The sequence below is a fragment of the Cotesia glomerata genome, unplaced genomic scaffold (genome assembly GCF_020080835.1).
Source record: "Cotesia glomerata isolate CgM1 unplaced genomic scaffold, MPM_Cglom_v2.3 scaffold_43, whole genome shotgun sequence".
NCBI classification, from domain to species: domain Eukaryota; kingdom Metazoa; phylum Arthropoda; class Insecta; order Hymenoptera; family Braconidae; genus Cotesia; species Cotesia glomerata.
This window is the reverse complement of record NW_025404050.1, coordinates 1-11,851: the sequence shown is the minus strand read 5'-3', so window position 1 is coordinate 11,851 and position 11,851 is coordinate 1. Positions and strand designations below refer to the sequence as shown.

The 11,851-nt window shown below is 31.1% G+C and overlaps 5 protein-coding genes across 5 annotated transcripts; 3 read left to right on the top strand and 2 right to left on the bottom strand.

Annotated features, from left to right (window-relative positions):
* Positions 1-899: 899 nt before the first annotated feature.
* Positions 900-2,230, top strand: LOC123274566 (carbohydrate sulfotransferase 11-like). Its single transcript, XM_044742250.1, has 4 exons — positions 900-1,177; positions 1,233-1,429; positions 1,503-1,766; positions 1,834-2,230. Exons 1-4 carry the CDS (start codon positions 959-961, stop codon positions 2,207-2,209), a joined length of 1,056 nt encoding a protein of 351 aa, XP_044598185.1. The 5' UTR covers positions 900-958; the 3' UTR covers positions 2,210-2,230.
* Positions 2,231-2,233: 3 nt separating this feature from the next.
* LOC123274563 (SUMO-activating enzyme subunit 2) lies at positions 2,234-5,343 on the bottom strand. The gene is made up of 3 exons (XM_044742245.1): positions 5,098-5,343; positions 4,775-4,929; positions 2,234-4,133 (listed from the first exon to the last, which is right to left on the bottom strand). The coding sequence occupies exons 1-3, from the start codon at positions 5,239-5,241 to the stop codon at positions 2,444-2,446; spliced, it is 1,989 nt and encodes a 662-aa protein (XP_044598180.1). The 5' UTR covers positions 5,242-5,343; the 3' UTR covers positions 2,234-2,443.
* A 128-nt stretch (positions 5,344-5,471) lies between these two features.
* On the top strand, positions 5,472-6,713 carry LOC123274567. Its single transcript, XM_044742251.1, has 2 exons — positions 5,472-5,851; positions 5,968-6,713. Exon 2 carries the CDS (start codon positions 5,968-5,970, stop codon positions 6,649-6,651), a length of 684 nt encoding a protein of 227 aa, XP_044598186.1. The 5' UTR covers positions 5,472-5,851; the 3' UTR covers positions 6,652-6,713.
* A 14-nt stretch (positions 6,714-6,727) lies between these two features.
* On the bottom strand, positions 6,728-8,257 carry LOC123274565 (DNA/RNA-binding protein KIN17). Its single transcript, XM_044742249.1, has 2 exons — positions 8,056-8,257; positions 6,728-7,965 (listed from the first exon to the last, which is right to left on the bottom strand). The coding sequence occupies exon 2, from the start codon at positions 7,955-7,957 to the stop codon at positions 6,728-6,730; it is 1,230 nt and encodes a 409-aa protein (XP_044598184.1). The 5' UTR covers positions 7,958-7,965; positions 8,056-8,257.
* Positions 8,258-10,310: 2,053 nt separating this feature from the next.
* Positions 10,311-11,126, top strand: LOC123274560 (the record flags this gene model as incomplete). Its single annotated transcript, XM_044742234.1, is given in 2 exon segments — positions 10,311-10,905; positions 10,981-11,126. Coding segments are annotated over 2 exon segments (398 nt in total), but the record flags the coding sequence as incomplete, so codon positions are not given.
* Positions 11,127-11,851: the final 725 nt, after the last annotated feature.

Here is an 11,851-nt window from a genome sequence, read left to right as displayed (position 1 = left end):
AATAAGAAACATAAGAATCAAATAAAATAATTCCGTGATTTTTCTCTTGTACAATTAATTTAATTAACGATAATCTTATTGAATTTTTAAAATGATAATAATTATTGAAAAACTACAATTGTCACTTTACAATGAAATTGTACTTGAATTTGTATGTTTGTTAATTGTAAACATTAAATGACCAACCAATTTTTTATTAGCTAGAGCAACAATTTTTTGAATAAAATTTTCTCACTTACATAAAGACAAAAAAAATAGATTTTTTTGATAAATTTTTGGACTTTGTCAATTGTACTAATGGAAATTTACAAAAATACGTCCATAATTCCATAACTTTTTTACACTTTGTGCGAAAAAAAAACTGATTAAAATTATTAATGATGGTAATTAAACATATAACTAATTCACTTATTAATAATGTAATGCGCGTCGTAAAATGTCTTCAGGTCATTTTTTCATAATAAACTCTGTAGAAAAAAGTATTTATTATGTACTATGTACTGCGATTCTTTAAATCCACTCATGGGTGCAAGAGAGAATTTGCATGAAAATATAATACAATAAATTCATAAATGAATAAACCCTGATATAAACAGAAAAATAAAAAACAATTAATAATTGTCACCGTACGAAAGTATTGTCATTATTGTGAAATACTCTCAAACCTTTAAAATAAAATGACTTGATATAATAAATAAACTTTATTTCTTAAGATCAATTCTACCTTAACATTTCTTCTTAATAACATTATTTATTTTTATATTTTCTATATAATACTCACTACTGGAATAATAACTTAGTCCTTGAATATAAAATGTATCTTTTCTCTGTGATAAATTATTATCTGTTCTTTTCATCCTCACACATGTGGAGCAATGGGTATAATCAGAGAAGAACGGAAATGGATAGTCATTTCTAACTAAAGCCTTTTCGATTGCTGACGACCAGTTTCCAAAATATGAGTTTTAAAAAATACTTTCTCAAATACTCGACGTGTATTTTTATATACATTTTATTTTGCATTACGTTAATTGTTTTGAAAATTAGTTACACTTCTTCACGGGTTTCTAAAGTGAGGATCAATCATTATAAAACCATACCACTGGTCATCAAAAATCGAGAGTTGGAGAAAAAAGAATTTGAAGAGTTTACTTTGAATATAACTCTTGATCCTCAAGTAAGTTTTTAATTTCTTCTATTGAAATGATTAAAATAATTGTGTATAATTTTAGATAATTGATACAGCAGTTCAGCGAGTTTATAGTGTATGTGAAAAATATAACAAAAGTACAGCACTTGAACGAATGCATTATTTTTATTCATCGAAACACAATTCGTTGTTCTGTTGGATAAGAAAAGTTGCTTCTACAAGTTTTACTAAGTTATTTGCTGATTTGCGTGGTGTTCAAATACTTGGAAATTATTACAAGTAACTTTTTTGTTTTGAAAAAAGTCGTAAGAAAATATTTTCCAATATACTCATAATTACTCATTTTTTATAGACAAATAGAAGTATTAGTTCCAGAAAGTTTGGAAGAATTTTTAAATTTAATTGACGATACCGATGTGTTCAAATTTATCGCAGTAAGACATCCTTTTGATCGACTTGTTTCTGCATACAGAAGTCGAATTGAAGATAATACCAGACATACATCACAAGCATGGATGTATGTACCTAGAATATTTTACATCACACGGCCTAATTTATTTCATTTCAATAAAACGACTGGTACTCCGCTAGAACAAATTTTCTATAACGATCGACGGTAATTCAATTAAATACAATGTTAATTATAATATACTCACCAGTTATTGAAAATTTAAAATTTGTAGGCTCAAACTGATCCCAACCTTTAGAGAATTCGTGACCTGGCTTCTCGAGCAGCCTGATGAGCAAGATGATCCTCACTGGAGTAAATACCAATCCCATTGTTCAATTTGCCAAATGTCTTTTGATTATATTTTAAAATTAGACAATTATACGACTAGCGATATTGATTATATATTAACTAAATTAGGCGATAAAAAACGATGGAAACTACCAAGACTAGGAAAGAATCATGATGGAATAACGACTTACCCTATAACATGCAGTTATTTATCAACATTGTCAATAGAAATGTTTAATAAATTATTCGAACGATACAAAATCGATTTTGAGATGTTTGATTACGACTACAATATTTATAAATCTTGTATTACCAAATAAATAACATTAAATAGAAATAAATTCATTTATTTATTACAAACTTACTTTTTATGTGAAATTGTTACAAAAAGATAACGATTAACTGCATTAAGACCGGTAAACGAAATAATATAAATAACTGATACTGAATTTAGTCATTATAAAACTCATCTGTTTAAGAGTAATATCATTATTGTTAAATTTAGTGCAGTATGTTAATCATCACACAAATTAGAAAGAACGTCTTAAAATAGTCTAGCTGTGAACTCTTTTCAGCGAATTTTTTTGTGGAATACAGGTGACTTCATTTGTGTCTTCAATTACGCAGCAATCATCCCCATCATCAGAAACTTGTCGATCAGTTTTTCGTTTCTTTATTAATGGGACTTCCCGTCCAGGTGAAACAGTCTTTCTTTTCTTGGCTGGTAATTCTTCTTCGTCTACAACTTCCATCAATTCGTCATCATCATCTGGAATTATTTCTAACAAATCATCGTCAATTATGTCAGTGACCTGACCGTTGGAAGTCGATGGCACTTGGTTATCTTTCTTAGGTTCCTCTTCCTCCTTGGGTTTGAGATCCTGCTCATCTGCAACCACTAAAAAGTCGGGAACATCTCCACGCACTGCAGGCTTGTCGCGATGAACGATATTAACAGTTAGTGAGTAGTTTTGTTGGAAATCATCGACCTTAAGTATCGATCCATTTTTAACACCAAGCTCCTCTAGTATTTTGTCATTATTTTCCTCCGTCTCACCTTCCTCACTGCTGATTATAATTTTGCCCAAACCATCAATCATAACGTCTGGAGCAATCATATTTAATCTTTCTTTCAGTACAGAATCATTGAGCTCGGCAATTGTCATTTTGGTGGTATCTAAAGCCAGAACAGCGGTAGGAGTTGGAGCACACACGTAACACTTTGGATTAGGCGGGTTAACTTCTCTCTCTGGCACCAAGAATTGATTCCTATGGTTGGGTCGCGGTCTCAGGTAAACAGACTTGCAGGCTTTCAGGTTACCAGTCAAGATACGGAATGCATGTAAGATAACAACTCCAGCAATTATCGCATTTGTAGTAGCGATTGCGGGAATAATATTACCGGCCATTGACTTAATGTCAAAGCGAGATTTTTGAGCAATACCAAAAATGTAAGCGCGAATATTTGCACAGGCTGCAACAAAGTCCATGGCATCCTGGTCATCTTTGTCCCAAACTAGATGATCATTTGGTGATTTTTTGCGTAGTTCTTCTAACTTGTTCTTCAAATTTTCAAGGGCTTTGCCAAAGATCAGCGCACATTTAGCAATACTCCATCGCTGCTGGTCTTTTAATCTCTCATCGGTGTCTTTACTGCAGCCAGCGACTTCATCGGGTAAATTTTTCCAATCTAAAGGAGTTGGAGGCGTCCTCTTCTTCCACAAATTATCCATACTCAGCAGATACTTAATATCATCGTGGAATAACTTAGCAAAAAGTTTCTCGGGATCGTAACCGTTCGAATGGGCCCATAAGCGAGTTGACACACGCTCGACGTTTCCTTTTTCATTAGCGTTTGAGTTTAAAGCTTCTTCACCGGCTTTATCTCCGGCAGCCTCAGGATCTGCTGTGTCTGGTGAAACATCTTGGTCGGGATCTTCCTCACCGAATAATTGATTGAATAAATGTTTCGACCAAACTATACAATGGATAGGCTCGCTAGGTGTGTTACGGATTGTACAACCTGGGAATGTTTTCTGAGGAGGTTTCGGGAAGCATTCGTAGCACTGACTTAATCCTTTTTTAATCAACTCGACCTGTCCATTGTATCCAGCTGTTCCTGACTCAATTAGAGGAATATCAGCTGCTAAACACATACGATTGACATGATTACGGGCTGCTCTGTTGTCCAAAGCTCCCATTACCAGAGAAAATTTCTTAAAGAAATTTAATCCGTAGTCAGATCTGTCAAAAAAATTCTTAATTAATTTTCTACTATTAACCCTTCAGTACCCACGTTCTTTTTAGTGTCTCACTTGCACTGCAGCGACATCCTATAAGTTGAATGTTGTTGCGTGAGAAAAATTCTCATAGCGAGGGTACTGAAAGGTTAATAAATAATAAGTATTTATTTATTTAGATAACTGCTTATAAAGCTCCGCTTACAGCAGTGTTACATAAATTCAATACAATTGAATTCGTCAGTATAGATATAAACATTATAAAAATTTTTTTATTTTTTAAATTATCTGATTGCTTCACTTAAACAATACAATATAAAATAATAATATATAATTATTAGAAAATAAATAATAAGTACTTGGCAATAACTATTGATGAGACATTAATCTTAAAAAAAAAAATACAGAAATTGAATAAGCAAAAAAAAAATGATGCTGAATATAATTCAAAATAATTTTACATGTAGAAACTTTGAAAAGTTATAAGTGCGAATTTTTTTAAATATTTTTTTTTTATAGTAATTTATTGATTTAAAAAATTTCTAAAATTGTCAGATGTCTGCCAATTTCAGTATCATAATAAAAAATAATGTAACAAACTAATTTGTTAAATTAAAAAACAATATTATGTTAATAAATACTTACGAAGTAATACTGTCATGGTAGGCAGTTATTTTGGCATCAGGGTTGAATGTTAGCGCTGTTTCACGTGCGACCGCAGATTTTGATTTACCAACATGTTGTTTTTGAAATAAAAACTGCCGATTTAAGTTGCTTACATCAATTGTATCCAGATCAATCTGTAATTAATAGAATACGTATATAAATAAAAATAAAAAATTTTAAACTGTTTAAAAGTACATAAATACCCGACAGTTGATTTAAGTATGGTTAGAAATAAAGAAGCTAGACGCGACATGCGGACGCGGTACAAATAACTTCGATAAATAACATTTTTTACAACTTACTATTTCAATATCTTTAAATCCAGTCATCACCAGATTTTTGAGGATTTCACAGCCGATCCCACCGGCACCCACAACTAATATTTTGCTGTTTAAAATAGCATTTTGCAGCTCGTCATTAAAAACACCTTTGATACTCGCCGCCATTTTCTTAGTACTAAAAAAAAAATCACTCCGGTTTCAAGCTTCAAGAATGAATTCTCTCTTCTGTCGTTTTTCTTTTCCTCCTATCTCTCTTGCTCTACAGGAATTTATGTTTTCGGCTTGTGACCATGTTTCACAAATTTAATGGGCAGACGAGAGGAATGACAGATATTCAATGGTTCGATTCCATTTGGTTCCGAACAGCAATTAGTCGATTTGTAGAGAGTCCCTACCTTTGAAATATACGAAACGTAAATATTTCGAATGTCGTTTATCTCACATGTTATTTTTTCATATATCTTCTAGACCCGTACGATAAATGTTTAGTTATAAAAATGCGCCGTTTGATTACAATAACGAATAATAAATGACTCGAACATTACATTTTCCAACGATCTCAAAACCCGCATGCAAATTGCCAGTCACAAGCCATGTTTTCTGCTTTCAGATCCTCTGTTGATCAATCAGTGAACTAAATTGTTGTTAAATAATAAATAATCGCACATGAGATATTTCTCTCCATACATTACTTTGTATAACCAATAAAATTATAATTTATTACAAATATTTTATATTATTGAATAAAAAGAGCTTCACATTGTGAAATTACAGGGTAAGAATTGTAATTTATGTATATAATCATATATTAGAGCTAAAAAATTATTATTGCATATTGATAATTTAATATTAATTGTTGTTTCATAGAAAATTAATTATTTTCATTTTTAGATGATAACATTATGGAGACTAATGCAAATAAAAGATTACAAATATTTACATCAAGGACTAACAAAAATAAGGGCGAAAATTCAGAAAAGCAATACCCGAGGTATGAAAGTTGATTATATGAATCCAAAAGAAATATCAGAAAAAGCCGAAAAATCATTACGTTTGCGAGATCAAGTATCAAAGGATTACACACTTATTTATAAAACATCAATTAAAACATCTATATATCTTTGTTATCATGGGACCTATATGATTATTGCCTCATGTTTATATGGCTTGTACCACACGATTTTTCGTCATGAGGAAATTGAATTTCTAAAGTCTAGCGAATCTGAAGGAACAATGGGCAGTTTCACTATTTACGATCAATCTGAAGTAATTTTATCCTACTCAGGATTGATATTACTAAATGGATTTTTGTTCCTAATTTGCCGTCGACATGTCCTCAGAATCTGGCGTTACAACAAGGATAATGACTGTATATTAATATTACCAACATTTTTCCCCAACCAATGTAGAAAAGTAGTCTTCAAAGCTGGTACTGCTTCACAGAAGTATCCAAGAGCTGTAAATGATATCACACGTGCACCTCATGTTATTAACGGCAAAACTTACCATATAAATGACTACAATTTCCGAAGGCCAGCTGATTACAATAAAGTAATGTTTAATTTCAAAAATTAAAATTTTATACTTAAAATTATATTTTATTATTCTTAACTGTTATAATAAATTACATTAATTTATTTCATTTATAAAATTAATCTTTTTTTATAAATTTACATATAGATTCATAAGGAATTCTCTTAACATATTTATCATTTTCAATGATATTGACGTCGACTGCATAGTCTTCAACCCGCACTTTCTCTACCGTAGCTACAGATCCGCGGTATTTTCCTTGAATAATTAATACTTCTTTTCCAATAGCAGGAATCACCGTTTCCAGATGTTCTTGATCCAACTTAATAACATGTCCTTCAACTTCTTCCGGAGATGTCAATTTTACTTTCCCAACAAATCCAGACTCGAGCACAGGACTCTGTACTACGCCTTTAGCTTTGTAATACTTTGATCCGAGACTTTTGGTTATTATTTTTACCACTAAATTTTCTTGCAACCAGCCTTGAGATGTTGACGGTCTATTTGGAGCATCCTTAACCTGACTAGAATCTTCGTCTTTTTCAAATTTTCTCTTGCAGCTTATGGTCGATCTGCATTCACTTGGTTCCCGGGAGCGATCATTTCCATTCCAATCACTGATACTAATATTATCAGAGTCTTCAGGTTCATTTTTAATTTTTAAAACTGACTTTTTGGGTAACCCTAAAGGCGGCCCCATCAGCAAAGAAGGTTTAGGTTTCAGCTTAATATCCAGTACCAAAGGACCATCTTCTTCAGAGCGTATGAGCGGCGTAATTTCTTCAGTCTCATTATTTTCTTCTTTTTTGCCTTTCTCCACTTGCTTCTCTATGAAATCCATCAGCCGTTCCTGGTCATCCTTATCCATTTTCTGTTTCTTAGCTTTCTTCTCTTCGGCAGCCAGAGTTTCCGGATCTCGATCTATGTAGGTGATGTACCAGCCTTTCTCCGTTTCATCAACAACACATTTTCCTGTGCGACCTAGCCATTTGACATAAGCCGTCAAACTCAACCACTGAGTCGCATTCATGTGCATATGTTGACGATCTGTGATGTAATCTTGGTACACACGGTTTGACAGAACTCTCCGGGTACCGAACTGACGCTTCAATAGATTCAAAAAACCATCAGAAAATTCACGAGAAAATTGGTCCATGTATTTACTTGCATTATCGGAAAATAGAAGCAATTGGCGGTGATGAGATTCTGACATTGTATGACATTTAAACCCGTTTTCATCTCGACACTGTTTTTGACACATTTGACAATACCACCGTAGTTTTTGGAGTCCTTTAGATTTTATTTTGTTGGCAATGTATTTTGGTGTTCCTACTTCGTGTTTACCCATTGTGCTAACTAAAATTTGATATTAATTAATTATTAATCAAGTGACAATAATTATAAATTCTTAAATTCTAACCAAAAAATTTAATACGATTACTTTACCTTAATTTAATAGAAATATATAAAATGTGAAAGTAGTCTTGTCTCAATTTTAAAATATAATAGTACAGTTTGTAAATGTATAATACTTAATAATATTTAAATAATATCAAAGTTTATATAAATATTTTATAGATATTACTGGACGTATTTTTGTTGTTATTACTTGTTGCCTCAACTGATTGTCTTGATTGTAATGCACTCACTGTACTCACTAGCCCCAAATTGACTATAGTAAATTTATTGAGAGTTGTTTTTTTTAGTGTTGTTCTTTTAGTTCGCCCGTTGGAACGCGGTAGGGCGTTCAACTCGTAGTAAATAGATAACGGCGGTAAAGTAGATTTAAATTTGAATAATTTAAAATGAATAATATATGTTTAATGAATTTAAAATACTCAGATTATTTTAGTAAAATTTAGATTTGCCTTGCGCGCAAATCTATTATTTATTATTCAATAGGTTACAAAATAAAAAGTACCGACACTGATTTTCGTAGAAGAAAATATTCGCGTGGAGCACTACAGTCTTACTTTTTGATAAGTGTCTTCTTGTTCCTTGGTGTTCGACTTCTTTGGTTGAGATGTTCGTGCTTTTGGAGTGGGAGAGTCCCCAGAGGGTAGTGGGGGTAGTTGCGCGCGGCTCTACAACTTTTGTCTTCAGCTAGCATCCCTTCTCGAGTTGGCAAAATGGGACCATGCTGAAATGACGTCACGGTGACCCTTGACGTTCCCAGGTCATTTGCAGCCCACCTGGATGTCTGGCTTTAATGACCTAGTCTTAGGTACTCGAGTAATCCCTTTTTTTAGTGAACGTTTTAGAAAATAAGTTTCTTTGAAGAATATGACAATAAAAAGTAATAAACGAAGATCTCTGAGTTCCCCAGTTTTGTAAAGAATATTCCAAAACGTTCAGTATTTTATTCCAAGTGACCATTACATTTAACGTAAATTTATCCCTGGTTAAGAATACTAATTGAAAAGAATTAAGAAGCGGTCACTCTATGCAAACTGTATATCTACATATACAAACAAAAAAGAATTGAAATTATTGAAAAGAATTCGAATTTTATCATTTTTAATTATTTTATTTTAACAAAGTAATTTTTTTTCTCGGTATGTCTAGACTAACAGAACGGTACTAAAAGTTTTGTAGGCTTTTCCATGGGAATTTCCGGTGATTATAAATTCGTCTATACCTTAAAATTTATGATAGAAAAATTCCTATACTTAACAATAGAACTTAAAATTTTTTGCTACTCCCCATTCACAGAATTTGTTTACAGCGCCAGCATGATGAAAGCAGGATATTTAAATAGTAATTTGATATTTAATTTAATTGAAACTAAGATATTAATATATTTATTACTTATTTGTTTCAGGTTTTCAATTGTATAAATGATCACGCAATAAATTTTTATTGTTATCTCCCTTAAATAGTTTCTTGTCAACCAAATGAATTTTAAAGAGTAAATGTTAAGCTATTGGTGAATTATTATTTAGTAAATTAGTTTAAATAAGTGTGCTTAGTTTTTGTAGTTTTTCATTATCAAATTTTTTAAATCGATATTATTAAAGTATTCAGTGACCGATTATTATTAAGTTCGAAGTATCGATTGTTAGGTAAACGGACGAGTTGTTTTGCAGAAGCTGAGAAATATAATATTAAAAAAGGTGAATGTTAATCCATGGTATAGGCGAAAGAGCTTTATCTTCTCCATTCTTGATGATTCGATAAAGAAGTATATAGCGGATTATTGATAATGACTAGCCAAAAATGTTCAACCCGTCTACATAGTATTTCTCTGCTGAGGTTTGTGTTAATTTTTAAATAATGATTTTGAAATCAGCATATATTTCACCATTTTTTGGTTTTTGTTATATCAATCAAATTAATGCTAAAAAAATTTGCATTTGCATTTGTTCAAAATTTCTGTAAATGAAATTCGATTTTTCATTACTTACTTAACAAAACCTAAAAATTGTCTGATGTCTGTTAGTTTTGATTTAATTAATCTGTTTAACTAAATGTCATACATCCATAATTTATATACTCTGTACATTCATTTTGTTTTTTAGAATTTTTTGATTGCAAAAAAATTTATTTTCTTTTTTGATTCTAAAATCCACGGACAAACAGTTGAGTTATACATGTTTAATCATCGTCAATAATTCCATAATACTGACAACAATGGGCATTTAAAGAATGTTTTTTTTTTTTTCTAAGTTACTCAAAAGTATAAATAGTTTTTTGATTTCTAGCTACTTGCTACTTTCAATATTACATCTGTATTGATATGAAAGATGCATGCTACTACTTAAATGAATTTTTTGGCTGGTAACGATTTTATCCGAAAATGACCGAAGGTCAAACGAAACCCAAATATGTCCGGCTAAACTAAAACTAATTTGTCATACAACGCCTCTAGTATCAATTATTCGCAACTAATATCAGCTGATTATTTATTTTTGTTGAAACCGCCAATTTTATTTTACGTTACTCATGTGTTGATATAAGTTAAAAGCGTGCTGACTATTTAAAAGTGAGTTGAGAATTTCAAGTGCAAAAATCAGTAATTTCCAAAAGAAAGAAGAAAATTAAAAGATGGATTTTGAGGAAGATGAAGACATATTCGAAGTAAGCGATGACGAGCCGGGGGGTAATAAAGAAATATCTTGTAGTTATAACCCCATAGACGATCATTTAATGAAACAATTAAATGACGTCAAAGATTGTATCGCAAATGTCACAAATGAAACGGAAAATGTGCAATCTCTTGGTGATAAAATTGTTAAGAAGCTTTACAGAAAATGTCAGTACGTTATTGACAGCGAAAGTTCTGATGATGATGATGAGGTATCAAATTTATTTCTCATTAATAAATTAATTAATTTCAATTGTTTGATATTTTAATTAATTGTTATTTTTCAGCTTTATGATGCGAATAATGAACCAGTTATCAAGAGGAAAAAAATGACCGAAGATTTTCAGGAGCCGTTGATCGTCACTGATGTTTGGCAAAGGATTATTGATGACAAGTGGGTGATAGGAGTTAATCTTGAAAATAATTCTAAAAGGTAATTAAATTTTCAATCAATGAATTCATTTTTTGTTTTACATGTTAAATTGGAAAGTGAAAATTCACTTCCTGTAGAATATTTCTCGTAATCTTTTGCTGAGTAACCAAACAGCTCTAAGTCGAATCTGGAATTCGAATAAATTTAATTAGTTGTTATTAGATTTCAATAATTAAAATAAATTTATAAAAATGACTAACTTGAACATATTCATGAGCAGAGATACTTGCTCTGGTTCTAGTTGAGAGAAATATTCATCTTTTAAGACATTAGTTGTTTCATTTCGTGATGGATTTTTCCAAGTTGGTTTTACAATATTTTGTATCTTTGCTTGGTTTATTAAATAATTTTGATCTTCCTGCGAATAAAAGAATTTTTGATTTTCATTGTTTTTTTATCATGATTAAAATTTTTAGAATTCACTCAAGTGTTTCAGATAATTTAGAAATAATCTTAAACTTTAGATAGTAAAAATTTTTATAAGTTAATTAGTTTTTAATTGTGAAGTTAAATTTTTAAATCATCTGAAGCTTTCTAGTTTTTAATTATTTAATCAATTATATGGATTTCTTACGTTCAAAGTTTCAACTTTGAGTATCAGATCAAATTTAACTTGACAAGGAGTGCATAAATTGTTAACTGGGATCCAGTGTTCGTTTATTTTCGCCCCAATTTTCCATTGACATAATATGTAATTAATAAATTCTTTGAATGTCGGAGGATAT